Source organism: Colletes gigas, unplaced genomic scaffold (genome assembly GCF_013123115.1).
Source record: "Colletes gigas isolate AHSC1104 unplaced genomic scaffold, ASM1312311v1 Colletes_gigas_Sc00004, whole genome shotgun sequence".
Classification (NCBI taxonomy): Eukaryota; Metazoa; Arthropoda; class Insecta; order Hymenoptera; family Colletidae; genus Colletes; species Colletes gigas.
In genome coordinates, this window is record NW_025106633.1 from 3,508,859 (window position 1) to 3,526,039 (window position 17,181).

The 17,181-nt window shown below is 37.0% G+C and overlaps 4 protein-coding genes across 4 annotated transcripts; all 4 read right to left on the reverse strand.

Annotated features, from left to right (window-relative positions):
• Window positions 1–1,947: 1,947 nt before the first annotated feature.
• On the reverse strand, window positions 1,948–3,765 carry LOC122405263 (serine protease HTRA2, mitochondrial). The gene is made up of 7 exons (XM_043409865.1): window positions 3,335–3,765; window positions 3,129–3,252; window positions 2,947–3,033; window positions 2,685–2,879; window positions 2,462–2,612; window positions 2,235–2,403; window positions 1,948–2,165 (listed from the first exon to the last, which is right to left on the reverse strand). Exons 1-7 carry the CDS (start codon window positions 3,724–3,726, stop codon window positions 2,003–2,005), a joined length of 1,281 nt encoding a protein of 426 aa, XP_043265800.1. The 5' UTR covers window positions 3,727–3,765; the 3' UTR covers window positions 1,948–2,002.
• Window positions 3,766–4,325: 560 nt separating this feature from the next.
• Window positions 4,326–6,640, reverse strand: LOC122405120 (rRNA N6-adenosine-methyltransferase ZCCHC4). Its single transcript, XM_043409633.1, has 4 exons — window positions 6,479–6,640; window positions 5,849–6,393; window positions 4,955–5,654; window positions 4,326–4,600 (listed from the first exon to the last, which is right to left on the reverse strand). Exons 1-4 carry the CDS (start codon window positions 6,525–6,527, stop codon window positions 4,326–4,328), a joined length of 1,569 nt encoding a protein of 522 aa, XP_043265568.1. The 5' UTR covers window positions 6,528–6,640.
• A 557-nt stretch (window positions 6,641–7,197) lies between these two features.
• LOC122394890 (phosphatidylinositide phosphatase SAC2) lies at window positions 7,198–14,867 on the reverse strand. Its single transcript, XM_043392081.1, has 12 exons — window positions 14,685–14,867; window positions 13,871–14,247; window positions 13,548–13,811; window positions 13,321–13,475; window positions 13,078–13,250; window positions 12,825–13,017; window positions 12,417–12,744; window positions 12,241–12,311; window positions 10,951–11,172; window positions 10,566–10,879; window positions 10,287–10,496; window positions 7,198–10,185 (listed from the first exon to the last, which is right to left on the reverse strand). The coding sequence occupies exons 1-12, from the start codon at window positions 14,779–14,781 to the stop codon at window positions 9,200–9,202; spliced, it is 3,390 nt and encodes a 1,129-aa protein (XP_043248016.1). The 5' UTR covers window positions 14,782–14,867; the 3' UTR covers window positions 7,198–9,199.
• A 389-nt stretch (window positions 14,868–15,256) lies between these two features.
• Window positions 15,257–16,769, reverse strand: LOC122405217 (ubiquitin-like domain-containing CTD phosphatase 1). Its single transcript, XM_043409780.1, has 2 exons — window positions 16,555–16,769; window positions 15,257–16,374 (listed from the first exon to the last, which is right to left on the reverse strand). Exons 1-2 carry the CDS (start codon window positions 16,712–16,714, stop codon window positions 15,545–15,547), a joined length of 990 nt encoding a protein of 329 aa, XP_043265715.1. The 5' UTR covers window positions 16,715–16,769; the 3' UTR covers window positions 15,257–15,544.
• Window positions 16,770–17,181: the final 412 nt, after the last annotated feature.

Consider the following 17,181-nt stretch of genomic DNA (forward strand, 5'->3'; position numbering starts at 1 on the left):
CGTCGAGGGTGTCGCTTTACGTACCGTTCCGTGTGGCTCGAGTGTCTCAGCTGCATTCCTTCCAATCCGGTATACGAATTTCCCATTGCTCGCAAATCTCTGTCCGCGTCACAGATCTCTGGCTCCTCGAACGCTCGCGAACAGTCGGGGAAGGAAATATTGGCCGTTCAAGGTCACTGGCCTGCCCCCCACCACACATTACAACCTCTGATCTGAGCTAATATTAATAATGCATGTATCACTAATTGCAGATACAGATATTTACATATTCCAGTCTCCTATTAAATAAACTCCGGTTCCATTTCGTTTCTGATCGAATCTTCACCTATCATCAACGTTCGTTTTGCAAGTCCACTTGGTATTATAATTGTTATTTATTGAAATAACTTCATGGCTCCGAAATGAACAGTTTATAAGCAGTGGTCGTGAGTCCAAGTTCTCGAACGTTTTCCAGCGTCTAAGCCGCGAACGTCGCGATCTTCTATTCCCTTTCTGGCGGATCTATTAAAAGACAGGCCACGTCCTCTTCCAGCAGCCTGATCTCGTCCTTTAAGGAGATTCCTCGCTCCTGGTCATCGGCCGGTGGAAAGTCAACATGTAAGTACGTGTAGGCGAGCGAGCGATCCAGGGCTATCTCGTTCGTTCGTTCGTTGGTTCGTAGATACCGGGGCACGATCACCTTGATGCCCATTTGTTCTCCAGCTACCGAGAATCGCTAGACACGCTCGTAGGAAGTGGCAGCGGTTGCTCGTAGGCGAAGATACGCGGCAAAAAAGCGTGGATAATCAGGGAATAGGGTCCTCGCCCGCTCGAGAAACACGCGACAAGAGCGTACAGATAGAAAGCAAATAGAGAATGTGCTTGAAATTAATTGCAAACGATTTCTAAAAAATCTTCCTTAATTTTAAGAGGAGGGAGCATAATTCGAAATCGGTAATTTATTATAAGATGAATGAAAATATTTATCTACGCGCGTCCGCGTTGGAAAAATCGACGCTGTCGTTTATCATCGCGTGTTTATACAGTTTTCGTATTAATGTTAATTTAATGTATGCGACACGGGACGAGGAACTGGATCAAGAAAAACGAGGTCTAACGAGGGAAACCTGATTGCTTGTAAACGAAAACCGGTGCTTCCTGCCCGGCACGGACGTCGCCTTAAACCGTCCTCGGGAGATAACTATTCATCGCGGAAGAGGCATCGTTGGCACCACTCGGTCACGGTTTATTGCGGCCGTAATGAAAGCCATCAGACGTTACCCTTATCGGTGCACCAGAAGTTAATTGCGATTTATCGTTGGCGCGCGTGTGAACTCGCGAAACCTGTCAACGTGGTCTGTTTCAAGCGCGCGCGAATCCGATCGTCTCGTTTCGCAAGCACCCAAGGCTTGCAACTATTTAAATATTATTAATCGAGTAAAAAAATATACATTTGAATAATAATACTGGTAACAGTATTATTATAGTAAAAATTCGACGAGTCGGCAGCCCGTGTGCCGAGAAGATGCACACGTCCGTGGACAGTAAAATCGTTTTCGAAAAAATGCTAGGACCACACCCACGCGCACCGAGATCCGGCCACATATTTGCGGAGGTCGCCTTATGTCGTAAACAACATAAACATAATGCGGCCGAGCCAGTGGACCACACCCGGCGTACACACGCACGCACACGCGTGTCGTCGTCCCCTATCGCGACAAGAGACCCTCGTATCCGAGCGACGCGACATCGCTCTTCGCCGCGACCCGCGAAAAAAGAAACCGGAATAAGGAGGAAGATAAAGGAACAATCGGCCCTTCGATAAATCCGCCGATCGGAATAAATTCACGGCGGGCTCCTTATCGAAAAATTGTCCGCGCGCTGGGATCGTTTGTCATTGTCGCGAATAACGCGGGAATACGTTTAGGGGACAGGGTGCACTTTGGTGTACATAATAAAAGCAGACTCCGATTTCTAAAATGGTGTATTTGAAACGGCACGTTAGATAAATCGTGCTATGATTTTACACGTCTTCCGGTTCGATTTTTAAATTTAACACTTGCATTCTTCTAACGACAGTCAGCTTCAAAATTTTTGCCGTTTCCAATGCCTTGTAGATGTTAACGGCGCTCGCTACTTCCTCGCCGTTCACGTGCGTTATAATGTCGCCGACTTGCAGACCGCCTCTGGAATATTTTGACGATGATTATTCGCCTATTTGGTAGCATCAATAGAAGTTTAATCACGAAACGTACAAATGGGCCGGTGTCCCGACGATCACTTTGCAGATGAGGACTCCGTGCCTGATGCTATGCGGAATTCCTTCGACTATGTGTTGTAACTCGGAGAGAAGATTGGGTGTGAGGGAGAGCATAGTGATGCCTATGTATCGATTCTTAGAGATGTCTACTGCAGTCTGTGCACCTAACATAACATCATTTTAGTTTGATTCTATATATAGTTCACGCTTCTGATATTTTACCTTTGCCCTTCCGACGCATTTCTGCCTTCTTTAAAAATTCTTTAGCATAATCTATAGGTATTGCAAACGAAATACCAGCTGATACTTTCATCGCGCTTATACCAATTGCTTCCCCGTTTAAATTGACCAGTGGACCACCCGAATTTCCAAACTAAGAGGCAACAGTACATGATAGAAACGAATATAGTTTAATTTTTCGTGTTCAATAAATAAGGATATTAACTGTAACTGCAGCATCCGTTTGGATGTAACCCATCTGCTTATTGTAAAGACCAAGTTCCTCGCTTTGTCTGTTTACACTGCTTATAACTCCACTAGTTATTGTATTGCTTAAAGCTAAGGGAGATCCAATAGCAACCACAAACTCCCCTGGCCTAATAGTGGATGAACTACCAAGCTTCATTACTGGCAGATTGGTCTGAATAAAAAGTAATTATTGTGGTAATCTGTAAATTAATGTGTTGCTATGTACAATGTATATAGACCTTGTTAATCCGCACAGTAGCAAGATCACTGTGCATATCAACATCCTCCACAATACCAGTATAGATATTTCCATCATAAAGTCGTACCTGTGATACAGGCTCTATAAAAACTTTTGGAATAACATTTAACGCATTTACTTACTATAAAAAAAAAAACACAATTATACAACCATGAAAATTACCTTCACAGTTGTATTTGCTCTATTAACTACAACATGAGCACTTGTTAATATCAACCCATCTGACTGAACAATGAAACCAGACCCATTGCTAGTAGTAATTGGTTTACCTGTAAAATAATCAAGTCTATTTCCGGATTAATAAATGTACAAATAATGGTAGTTACATAATTACATTTGTACACTCTATGGACATAATTTATACGTACCTTTTATTGTCCTTGATTTCAATGTACACCACAGAAGGAGCTGAAATTTCTACTACATCAGCTATAAAATTATATTTATCTCTGTTATGATTAATATCCAACACGGGTATTGATTTTGCATGTACCGTGGGTATAAAATTCATTAAATTACTAAATCGATCACAAATATCATCTTTCCATTTGAATAAAATATAACCAAAACCAGAGAAGATAATGGAATAGGTTAGAACATTTCTATTGGTTTTGTAAAAAGTTTGACGTTTTACTTGTTGCGTAGAAAAGCGTCTACATCGTGAAAACCGATCCGCGCACGGAAAAATTAACACTTGTTTGTATTGAAACTGATTCTGCCTTAACACGTTCCAAGAAAACCGCGACAAGGGGGCGGCCATCTTTCTACTCCCAATCGGATCTAGCTCCTCACTTTAACGTTAGAATTTGGATTTTCGCGGGTGAACGCTGCATCCTTCTTTGTAACTTTTGCAATAAAATTCAAATAAAAAGTGTATCAGGTGAAAATTGTACAAGAATTTGTAAATATTGTCGTCACGAACACCAGTTCGTAACAAATGAACTCAAAACTCATACTTGGTGAGTAAAATCGTTTATGCGTTGAACTAATCTCCAACATAGAATGGGTTAGCCATAGCGTAGCCGGGGTCTAAAAAATATACAATAAAGGCGTTAATTGTTTCAACAATTTGTTCAATTAATTATCTACTAGATAACATTTATTGATGAGTGTACTAGCAGGTCTGGGACCAAACACAATATTAAAGCTATTTATATAAAAAATATTATTTTTTTAAGATACTGAAGCACCCTACACAGATAGCAGAATTTCTAATTGGTGAGTTGTCTGGACTTTTTCAATCTTTCAAAGGTCCTTCTTTGAACCATTAATAATGTATTTGAAAAAATGGTTAAAGGAAAAGGATTTTAACAATTTTATTTACAATATATAAAATAACATTCGTTCGTCATAAACAAATTAGATTTTTTGCCTCTTCACTTTTCTCTTCGTATTTGTGATACCATTTGATACAGCATGTAAATTTATTTTTTTAGACTTCCTAACAATCGAGGTTTTTTTAGAACTTTCACTTTCAGTCTTAGCGTTATCTTTTACTGAATTATCTACTTTCCTCTTTTTCTTCTTGATAATTGTTTCTTTGTCGTTACTAGCCTTGCGTTTCTTAATTTTTTTGGTTTTTGTTACGTCTTCAAGACTATCCTGATCAACATTACATTCTTTCTCAGCATGTCCTATAAATGATTAAATAAATTGTGCATGCTGTTGTATGAAATATTCGAGTTAATTTGGACGATATTTATCTTCGATAAAAATAAGACGATCGTGTCGCCGCCATTATTGTCCAAACGATGAGAAACGATCGTAGAACAAACTGACACATACATATGTATATTATTGATCAAGTTTTATAGAAAATTGGCAATATTTAACGCTTAAAAAGAAACGTGAGCGGATGTATTATATAACCTAATAGATTACATCGATAATCGATACTGTTCGATGATGGCGACGCAATTGTTTTACTTTATAATACATCGTCGAAATCAACCCGAAAGTTGCGGGTACCCGTATACATTTGTACATACCAAATTCATTACATTTGAAGCACCTTCCGCTAACTTTTGGTTTCCGACCACACTCATGTTTCCGTGTGGCACATCTTTTACAAGTTTTACAATGTTCCCAATTCGGTTTCACGCATCTTTTGCACACATTGCAGTGTTTATACGTCAAACCATTTTTGGAGGTACATTCTTTGCATTTCTTACAATGTTTATTCTCTGGGGAAACCCATTTCTTACATTTCTTACAATATTTGTAACCATTTACATCAGAAAGATCTACCAAATGTAATGGTACATTTGTAAAAATTCTAATAGGAGAGGGAAGCTTATTAGCCTTAGGTTCCACAACAAATAAGGAATGGTTATCATAAGATACTTTGTAATCTGTCATTTTCAAATCTTTCAAACCTCCAGATATACCAGGTGGATTACTTTTTTGCTTTATTATGGATTCCATAAAATACGGAAATACAAACATAATTTTCAAACAATCATTTTCATCTTCTATGTTATTCCACTTTTTGTGGAGATCAGAAATTCTCTTCATAGTCCATGACATTGGTTCCATTCGACTACCAAATGGTGGATCACATATTAAGTATGTGTCTTTTCCTCCATTTTGTGTTAAAAAGTCTTTAAACACATATATAGCATTTTTATTGAAAAAATAGTTGTTTAATACATTGTACCAACAATAACTTAATGGACCAAAGAAATTATGCTGGAACATATTAATGAAAAAATTAAATTGCATTGGTTCTTAACTGTTCGCATGAGAAATTTAATACTGTTAATAATTAATCAAAAATTAGATTGCTCTGTTATTTCTGTATTAAAATAAAATATTATATAAAACTCTGTTCTCTAAGTAAATAATGCTTTTATAAAATATTCTTCCAAACTTTTTAAACTTACAAATCTTCCATCAAGATCTAATAAAAGGGAAGACATTTTTTCCTCATGTTTATCTAAAATATGTTCATGTATTTTTGGTGTGCCAATGCAAATAACTTGCTTTGCACCAAGTTTTACTAATATGTTTGTTATCTCTTCTGTTGACTTTTTTGAAAAAAAGTATTGAGCTTCTTGTCTCGAGTTTTCTAAGGGTTTTAAAATTTCTGTTGGATGTTTCATCCGATAGTCTGTGACATTTTCCTTTATACTATGATCTTTGTGTTTGTCTTTATCATCAAGATGTAATAATACTTCACAAGTTTGACAGTAACACCTTTTTTCCGGCGGCAAAGACATCATTTTATTGAATTGTACATATAACATTCTGTGATGATAACGATTGGCAAACTGTTTTCTTTCTTGTTCCCATTTGGCCGTCTGTTGCTTCGTCAGTTTTTCTCCTTCTTTCAAGCGAAACTTGCACAATTTTTTCTCACGACAGGCGGCACATACGTAGAACTTTTCCAACTTGCCGTTCTCATATGTACCAAATAATAATGTTGGTCCTGCATGAAGATAATATTACGGTAAACATTCGATATACCTGTACATCGCTTGAAAATTTTGGAAATATCCAGTGCCAAAAATTACCATGTGGACACTGTGGATGTTCAGATGGATCGGACCAAAAGCATTCCATGTTCACTGCTTAATATAAAAATAAATTGTCGAACGATTTAAAAACGATGAATCATATTATTTATTTAAAACACTTCGCGACCGAAAACAGAGTATCAACACCACGCACCGCACCGCGTGTTAATCCAAAACAATGAAGTAATGAACTTATCGAAAATCGATCGTTCGATTCGATTCGAGAATCGAAAGCATTTTGAACGTAACGGCCACGCTTCACTGGTTCAAATGAATTTGAACAGTGAGGACCGGAGTAGTGTTAAATATTGTTTTTACAGTGATTTAGTTGCAATAATTGTTCCAATCACGTGCTAGAATTGAACGGTTTGGTGCAAAATACGATGTCGTCTTCAAGTACGTATCGCATTTTTAAAATTGATCTGATTTGTCGTAATATTGGAGCAATCGATCGTTCGAATATTTTAGTAACGCGTTTATTCCTATTGTAATTAAAAATTACAAGGAAAATTGTTTCTATTCTATAAATATCAAATAGAAATTAATTGAATACTCTTTTAAACCTGGAAGGGCGAAAGTATTTTCGTTGATCATTTTTATTTCAAATATTTCGTTTTGGGGAGGGGGAATAAAAATGAGTCGAAACAAAAAAATCGGAGTTGATTGATTTTTATTGTAATTCTTTTCTACAAGTGCTATGTCGCTTGCTGTATCACATGTACATATTTATATATATATATTTTTTTCGAAAATGTAACTGCTAATATATAAGACAAGTTAAAGCCTCTACAGGCTATGAACATTTTCGTGCGTTGTTTGTCAGGATTGTTTGTAATTGTCTATTGTAAAAATACACATAATATCAGTTATAATATATTGAATGCTCAACTTTAATTGGACCATATATATATATATATATATTGCCTTGATACGAAAAAAGGAACAAAAAATATAGATTCCATTTTCTTCGATGACTTATAATACTGCATCAATAAATAAATATTTCACAAGGTATACAAGATAAAATTACTTTAAAAATAAGCTGTTCTATGTGGAATGAATAAACGACCATAAAATCTGGGTAATGAATTCAGCTAAACAAAATGAGTTGCTTGAAAACTGTCCTGCGTTTCGTGTTTTCGTTTTAAAGCATTCCTAAATGACCTACAGAATCGACACACCTTTTTATTCTCATTTTTTTTTTGTCATTTTAGGCTGTGCTCGTTCTGCTAGATTATATCACAGACTATTATTTGCAATTGGAAAAAACATTCACTAGAAAAACTCTTACTTGTAATACTTCTACCATACGTTAGTGCAACTATCAAATGTTCACAGAATATCGTGATTAAAATAAAATATTTACATACAAGATGTTGTCTCCCTAAAGTTAGAACTCATAATTATTTGCTCTACAGTGTTATAAATAGTGTATTAAATAACAATGAATACTTCTTCATGATCTAAATACACATTATGTATGCAAATTTTTACTATAATTGTTTAAGTATATTGTACATAATACTGTAACTATGCAAATGTATGAATACTATGATTCTTCTCTGATTTTTTGAAACATCAACGCGTTTCGATTGAAATTTTATGCCGAAAACAATATATATATCAGTAACAAAGCTTTTCTTTCCTTGTATATCCAAAATAAGTCACAAACTTGTTTCTGGTTTCTGTTAAGTAGTAGTTCTAAATTTTTCATTACTAGTTCTTTGCTCTCCGGTATCTAGATTTACTTCAGTACAATTATCATCCCTAATTTTCACATTGTACAGATTTCCAGAGTGATTGTTTACCTTGCACATCCCATCTTGCCACTATACTTTCGTTTTAATCAGCAATATTACGTTATTTACTAGACTACACTTAAATAACTTTTTGTATTTACATAATTGACTACAAAGCTTCTTTGATGAACTTGCTGCATAAATAAATTTTCAATTCTCTGACGTATACGAACTCGGAAATGTTACGCGCACGTTTGTATCGACGAGCTTACAGAAAATGGGACACACATCTTGTATAGTAAATAATGTTTCAAGTATCAAGAAAATTTAATTATGCAGCAAAAACGTGGAGCTTTAGAGAACGCTTGGGATTAAATTTCATTGTATAAGCACGTTGCTTTAGTAAATTCACAATTTCTAACATTCAAATGCAATGCTAGGTTTCGTTTCATAAAATCGATACAAACGCTATCGTGACAAAAATTTTGTATAAACATGCCAAAAGCATTTTGCGAATAGATAGTCGTTTCGTGTAGGAGTGAGAGTACACCGCTCTCATCAATGTAGAATAATAGAAAATTTGTAAGCAAACGCACCAACTGTGACTTGTAGTTTAAATATTGACCACATTGTACTTTGAGAAGGTAATTTTTATGTGAAAGTATAGGAAATATATCTTATTGGTTAGAGACTTTGTTTGCGCAACTTTTCGGCAAGATGGCAGTAATCCAAAATAATCAATTGTATTATGTGCACTGAGATGTACAACTTAATACGATTCTTTTACAATGCTATATCTAGGAAATATCTGTGGCAACGAGAAGTACATTTATCAATTCCTATGCAGAAGTATGTTTCACGTCTATATTAGTGCGAGACAATTTGCCAATTATTAGTCTATTATTGTGTTTCCCTAATTCGTGAATTACAATAAACGTTGCTAGACATTCAGATTTTAGCTATAATATCTTCAACAAACTTACAAAGCGATCAGTTTCGATTGACAAGAACCCCATCTCTCTTGCAGCTTCTGACGTTGTTCCACGTGATGGTCCGAAAGGTTTCTATGTAATCCTGCCTGTGCCGTTTTCAACTTTCTGGGATCTAAATTCGCCCCTAACGTTTGAACACCCTTAGCGAATTTCGAGAAAGGCGACAGGATATCTTTGGCGGTAGATGCCACCGGGCTGGCGACATTCGTTATGTTAGTTTTTATTGACTTCAAGGCAGATTCGCTTTGAGAGGATGTAATGTTCAAAGTTAGATCCTGTTCGGACGTTGATCTCTTCTTCTCTTGCAATCTATTTTCCGTTTGCAAATTATTGGCATTCATATTGCTGAGTATTAATTTGCTGTCAACCTCTCCTGTCGAATGACTAATATTCTTTGTGAGATTCAACGTTGATGGTGGTACCATCCTCTCCTTGTCCTCCATCAAAGCCTCAGTCGCGCTTTGTATCGTTATTTCTGGCGTTGTGGCCGTGGTCCTTTGAGGAGAAGCACTTAAAGTGCTTGTTCCAGATCCAGTCTCTGGAACAATCAGACTCTCCGCGTTCAAATTCTGATCAGGTAGATTGTTGGGTCGTATTGATAATATTTTCGTTTCATTGTTATCATCGTTTTCCATCACATCGGGATTTTTTACGCCCATTATGATACCAATGGATGGAGTGTACGCTTCCATTAAATTTTTATCGTGACTGAAATTATCCGGTTTTCCTAAAGGAACAGACGGACCTTCTACTATATTCTCGTCGTCGCTGCTGCTGTTGCTACCGCTATGATGTTTTCCTTGCACATTGCCTAAAATGTCTCTGCCTCCAACGGTAAAAGTAGGCTTCGGTGTTGCCTCAGACTTTCTGCCTATACTTTTCGCTATGTCGATTGGTTTCCTTGCACTGAAGCTATGACTTAATTTGTTCAATTTACTGAATTGCTCGGACATGTTATTTAAAGCTTTCGTTCCTGTAATCGTACGAAATTTTATGAATCATTGCAAGAGAAATATTTGTCCTAGTGAATACCAATGTTGATTGTATAACTTTCTGAGTTCAGGAATACGATACCTGCACTTTTAAGGGCTAGTAACTGTGTCTCGGAGACGTTTCTGGTTAATTCCGGAAGGGACGAGATGTCTAACAGTCCTGTGGATCCTTTAACATTAACCAACTTACTCTTTCGTCTATCTAATGTTACATTCATCGCTATAGGAATCTTTGGTAGACCTGATATTTCCATTGCTATGGAAATAGCCTCGCACACTGCTCTTAAAGACTCTGGAACGTTCAAGTCAATGCATCGTCCAAATTAACAATCGTTAATCAAAGGATATCGAGCAATCTTACCTATACTTTCTTCTTCGGTTTTTATAACAACCGCCATGTTATTAAAAAAACGTAAATTTGTACTGCGAAACACGTGGAAGTAGCCGTACTCCTGGGCCACTTTGTAATTTATTCTAATGCAATGAAATTGCTTATTTTTAAAGAGAGAAACTGAACTCTCGGGCTGACCGAATTCGATCAATATAATATCGTCGAGCGGTACTCTTTGGTAGTTTGTTACTTTATCGATCTGGTCATCGTAATCGGCTACATAGTAACTGTCGCGCGTTAATATTAGAATAGTGTCCATTTCTGTTTCCGACGGGTCTCCGGTACTATTGAAACGAAGGCTCATGTAGGAAAGCTTAGTAGGTGTATGTCGAAGGTTAAGAAATGTATAACATACACAGGATCGGCATCTATCAGGCCCCAACTGCCTAGAATAGCTTCCGGGTCAGGTATAAGTAGCTTCTTGCAATCTTCTATCAACAGTTTCACGTGAATTGCCGTTGCAGCATTGTCTTCTTCCTCGGTACGCTCTTGAAATACTTCCTCGTTCACCGAGTTTCCTAACATCATATCAATCGTAGCCTGCCTATAGACATCCTTGAAGCGATTTAAATAATATCTGAAAAATACGGTATCTTCCAAATATTTGCATCGAGTCTGAATGAAGGCAAAGCAATGGCAAGGTCTGTTATAAAGACATGGAGATTAGAACAGATGCGTATTTTAGGATTAAGATTAGACATAAAAGTCAAGCACATATCATGCAATTAGACGTCGTATCCGTACGATACGAGGTCAAACTTAATAATCATGTGGGGTTATATTTTAATCGTACATCATCTTATTTTCTCGTTTGGTAAAATGACAACGTCCAGAATTTATAGTAATATTTTATTGCCGTCTTAATAGGTTAAAGATTTTCAACCCAATGCTTACAACGAACCTTGCTATATTATATATAACACTGGCATAAAGAAAGTCTGGGTAATTAGCAAGTTGAAGCTCTATGTTTGGTGGTTTCGCGGGTATTAGCTCGAGGCAGCAATTATCGAAGATGTCTAAATAATGCGACCAATCTGTATTCAGTTGATTAACGTCGATGGAATTCCCTAGCAAGGTATCTATCGCCGCTTGACGTATGTCATCCATAAAGTGTTGTCGAAAATATCTATGGGAAAATGAAAGGATAGTGTCAAGGATCTATGCCATGTACAAAGAAATCAGTATTTAAGCAATGATATGGAATGTATGACCATAGTCACGCATTAAATGCAATTAAAGACAATAATTTACTCTTTATTATAGCTGTTAAAGGGTATTCTCGCGCGTAATGTCTTTGGTCAATGAATGATACTCGTAAAGTAACGTATCGTGTATAATGAGTAGTGGTAGAGCTCAAAATCGGATCAAATCGTTTCGTATATTATTCGATACCCAAAAGTTTTGACAATTGTCGGCTTTCGAGTCTTCTTAGGCTTTGAAACTTAATATTTAGCTTAAGCGAATAATTGAATGTATACGTTTCAAGACCTATCAAGACTATCGAGGTCTTCTAGTACCGAATAAAATTGGACGAACGAATCACTTTCGGGGCACAGACTCGAATGCCCATCACAAATGACGAGTGAATGAGAGTAATAGTTTAATGCAATGTAGGACATGCATCATAATTACTGTCCAATTGTACCTGTTTGCAGAATTCATGCCATCTTTCATTAACCCAGTAAATTTTCTTTCACCCGTTCTTGTGTAATCTCCCTATAAGCAACAAAGAAACCACGTATCAGGGTCCTAGTAAGGTTTCGCATATGGTTGATCCAATGTTACGCGGGACGACGAAACAAGTCGCTACCAAGTACGAACCTTCAGAGCGTTTGTGCCGGCATATTGTTTACTGATAATGTCGCCGTTATTGGCCCAAAGCAACTGAAACGTTTGCCTGATATTCGTCGGTAGCGTTCCATCCGGCGGTATTAGTCCTAGCTTTGAAAACTGCATTTCCATGACAGCTTTACCCAGAGCGGTTTGCACCACATTCGTTCTATCTAAACAATCTATGCAATTCACCCGAAACACGCCCGTTTGCATGCAAATTGTGCCTTGCTTATCACGCCAACAGTACCCCATGTCTGTCAGTAACGGAACTAATGCATTGACCAGGATAGACACATTTTCAAAATGCATTCCTCGACTGTGTTAGGTACAAATGTACAGATTTAGCGGCAATTCGAAATATCTTTTTTTTTAGTTTGAAGCTTTGCGATTACTTACCAATATTCATGGAAATCAAAGGTCGTGTAAGTTATATTTCGATTATTGTAATTAAGCACGTGATTACTGTAAGCTTCCCAAATAATTTTCTCCTTGCCGGTTTGTTCCACGAGATTAACGATACAAATTGGTCCGTATAACCCGAGCTCTTCGGTGAAGTGTTTCTCGAATGCAACTTGCGTTTCTGCTTCGCCTGAAATGTCGCGAATATTATTAGTTTATTTATATAAAATCGTTGTATCCGTGAAATTACCTTTGTCGATGTGCGGCGGAGGCTTGTATTTGTATCCAGGTTGAGACCAATAGACAGGTACACTACCTCGGACTTGTACAAAAGACACCTGATGATCATGGTACCAAACAAGTTGTTCCGTTTCTACATAGTTCGCGCACTTTCCCTCGTCGTCCACGCCGCGTCGCTTATACCTTTACCATAGCGGAGAAACCATTTTGGCATACAAAGAAATTAATAAGTAGAGATAAAAACAATAATTACCGTGTTCCTGCGCGAAACCTACTTCTTCGCGATATAATCGCTAAATTAAAGGTTTCGTGTTGAGGCTGGTCATCAAATCCCACTTCTACTTTGCACTTTTCTATTTGCACATATCCTTGAATCACTGGCAATATCCAACAATTTGCTTTATCTGTCTAAAGTAATGAAATACTGTTAAAAACATGTACCATATAAAATGAACAAATTAAATTCATAAAGGCTCTTACTTTCAAATTCATTATATCCTGTAGCATGTGTTTGTTCCAAAAAAATCTATCATCTACCCTTTGCCAAAGGGGTTTATTTTGCTCTTCCTCATTTTGCTGTGCTTCTATATTACAAAGCCTTTGTAAACTATTAGTAATGTCACCAGTTTGACAGAAATAAAAGGAGTCTGTTTCACTGAAAATTTTGTTTAATTCTTCCAGAATTCTTTTCTCAAATCTCTCTTTGTCTTTAACAATGCTTCGTTTGGATACTGTAGATTTGACCTGTAAACCATGTTTTATTGTTGCAATCCCTTGCACAATCGATCATATCTTTAATTTACCTGAGATGTTGCAAGAGCAGCTGCTTGTTGGGTAGTATTTTTTATGGTATTTGTAGCGCTTTTAATGGTTCCCCATGTTTTGGCAAAAGCTGCTTTTTGTGGCACATCGAATAAACTGGTTTGACTTTTTTTCTTTGGCAAGTTTTGATGCTTCTTGCATGGCAGAAGTCCAATATCATTGTTTTCTGTGCCAAAGTGCAAAAATGCAATAGATTTGATCTTGTAAATAATATGACCTCCATAAAGTTCCCCAGCTGGTGAAATCTCTTTGATCAACATCAAACGGGGTTCTAACACATTGGGCTGTTCTATTTTTCCAACTATTCCATAAAATATTCCAAGGCATTCTAAATCTTTTGGTGAAGCCCATTCCCAGTCTGAAAAAGAATTCACAATAAATACCAAATTGTACAATTATTAACAGCCTACATAACACCTTAAATCCTGTTATTTAATGAATAACTAATTTCACTTATTAATTTAATTAGTAAGTATCAACTTCTTACATATTTACATAATCTATGCACTATAGCTATTGCAAAACAGCACGTTCGCGACTACCTTTTAAGGTGTTTCCTTGCTTATATTATTTCAGTAGCAACAATTTAATCATGATTTACCGTAAAATTAAATTTTGCATTGCTAAATCTAGCCATAAAAATGAATTTATAGAATAAAATGATATTAAATTATCATCGTTGCATTAATTAAAAAATTGTGAAAGTTATGTATGAAAACATTGAATTGCAACGTGTATTGCATTTGACGTGAGCGTATGTATACGCACTCCTGTCAAAGATAAGTGCATACCCACCCGATTTGGCAGAAAATTCTCCCGTGTATTTGTCACACCAAAGGCTGTACCTCTCTTTCACGAAAATAAAATGTGTGTCAGTACGGAACAGTTCCATTCTTCTGACTTGTCCGCGAAACGACGATTTCCACGTAGCATGTGTAACGTCAACTCTCTTAACGAAAGTCCGCCTATGACGGACACTTCGCCATCTTGCACGTTTATGAAACCAACAATAAACTTATTTCATAGACTGTACCTGCATGTTTTCGATCAAAGAGTAGATGGCGATCGGAATTCGGATAACAATGGATAGGAAATGAAATGCATGTTCAGCGATGTTACCAATCGCTCGAACCGATAACAATTAATAAACTGTTTTTGCAATTTTTCAAAATTCGACAGGTTTCAACACCTCCGTATCAATGCAATTTCGAACGATCTCAAAACGTTTCATGTATAACAATTTGGGTAAAAAAATAAACAAGTACGCACGGGGAAGAAATAAACGTTTCCTTTTCGTTTACATACAAAGGCTTTATTTAGATAGTTTTTGATTACATATTTTGTACACGTTTTATATAATCCATAAGTACGTTATAAATACAAAGAAGCGTGTGAAAATATGCGAATTTACGCAGTGTAACATGAAATTTTCAAGCACTGTGAATACCGATTAATTAATGTTATTATAAATAATACTCTACATTATCATTCATGGAAGAATACTTAAAAGATGTTTTTTTTTTTTTACATGTTCTTCTTCATAGAGAATGCAGATCGATTTTTCGTCGTGAACGCAATTAATGGCGTAACCTGTTCTCTTTCAGATAGTGGGAAGATTGATAAAATTCAACAAATCTTTAACATTCATAGAAACTTTACTCATCTGTGCTTGGCTTGTTCTTTCTTTCTTGTTTCTCTTTTTTTGCTTTGTAGTCTTCCCATTTTCTATGATTAAGGGTCCGAAAATCGTCAATTTTGGCTATTAATTTTAAATATTCTGATAACTTTATCAACTCTCTGTCTATGCTCCTGGTGATATGCGCATGCCTGAAACGTTGAATCTTTAATCCTGACTGCGGATTCATCATAAAATTTAGTCTAATGTCATCAATCATTATAGTATTCTTTGCAGAGAATTGTTTGTATTTCCCCCATATAACACCAAGTGGTTTAACAGGAACCAAACCAGACTTTGGTATGTGAACAGAGATCATTGCTTGGGAGTCAAGATAGAATGCTATTTTGTAAAATGGGTGGTTGGAAACTCTAAGCAGCTTCATCTTTTCATTGATCCACCTCATACTAGTTGCAGACCAAATTACTATATCATAGTCTGTATAAGCATACATTAGGAATTCATGGAGATAAGGGCGCATTAATTCCACACCACTTTGTGCTGTTGATCTGTGATCAAACAAAGTGTAATCTATATCCAGCACCAGAAGTTTCTTTCCTGGTCTGAGCGGATTTAATTCTACAATTGTATAAGTATCGATTCTCTTTTGGATTTTTGAAAGATATATCTCTGCATTTTCAATTTCTACTTCTTCCTCTTCCACATCTAAGTCATTGACTACATTGGGCATGTCTTTTGGCGATTGACTTACTTCTGCAATATCCTCTTCTCTAGAGCCCATCAGCATTAGCTTGAAACCAGGCCTAAGGCCCAATTTTCCTATTACATCCTTGTCTTGAGCTGCTTTGCCTGGTGAAGGGAAATATTCTATAGAGACTTGATCGAATTTTAAATAATTTTTATAATAATGTTAAATCAAACGAATTCATTAAAATAAATTTCAAATTCTAAAGCGAACTGTCAAAAATCAAACGTGCATGTTATCGTACTAATGGAAGTGACAGACACAAAGACAATTCAAAACATAACCTTTGAATTTAAGGTTCAGCAATTTTTGACGTTCCGGGAGGACGCCGGTTTCTTTGTGTATACGATCTTTCAGATCGAGAACAGTATCGTCCTCTTGTATATCTGAAATCGCATACTCTTTTCCACACCATTTTACGATAATCCTTACTGGATCCTCCATCCTTCAGAAAATAATGACGCGACGGCAAACGATGCCCGCATACTACGAAATTCACCACCGAACCAGTGATGCCAGACTGTGCACCGGGTGCACTATTCACACAATGCTAGGTCACGCGTACGTGAGCTCGTGGAGTTTCGGAGAGTCGACAAAGACAAACTGACGCATGCCCTCTTTCTCGATTCTCCGAAGCTGCCCGAAGTATTTTCGGACCGCCTCATGGGAGTCGAGAGAGGAAGGCTCATTTGCCTTCTCGCACTCCTAGCCTCCGCTGGCCTCTGCTGACCACCCCTGATGCTTCTGACAACGTATAACTATTACTACTTGTTACTGCTGGTCTCTGCATGCCTTTGCATCCCTCTGCTGGCCTCTGCTGGCCTCTGCTGGCCTCTGTTGGCCCCTGCCGACCACTGCTGACCACTGCTGACCTTTGTTATCAACTTCTGACATGATGTATAAGTATTCAA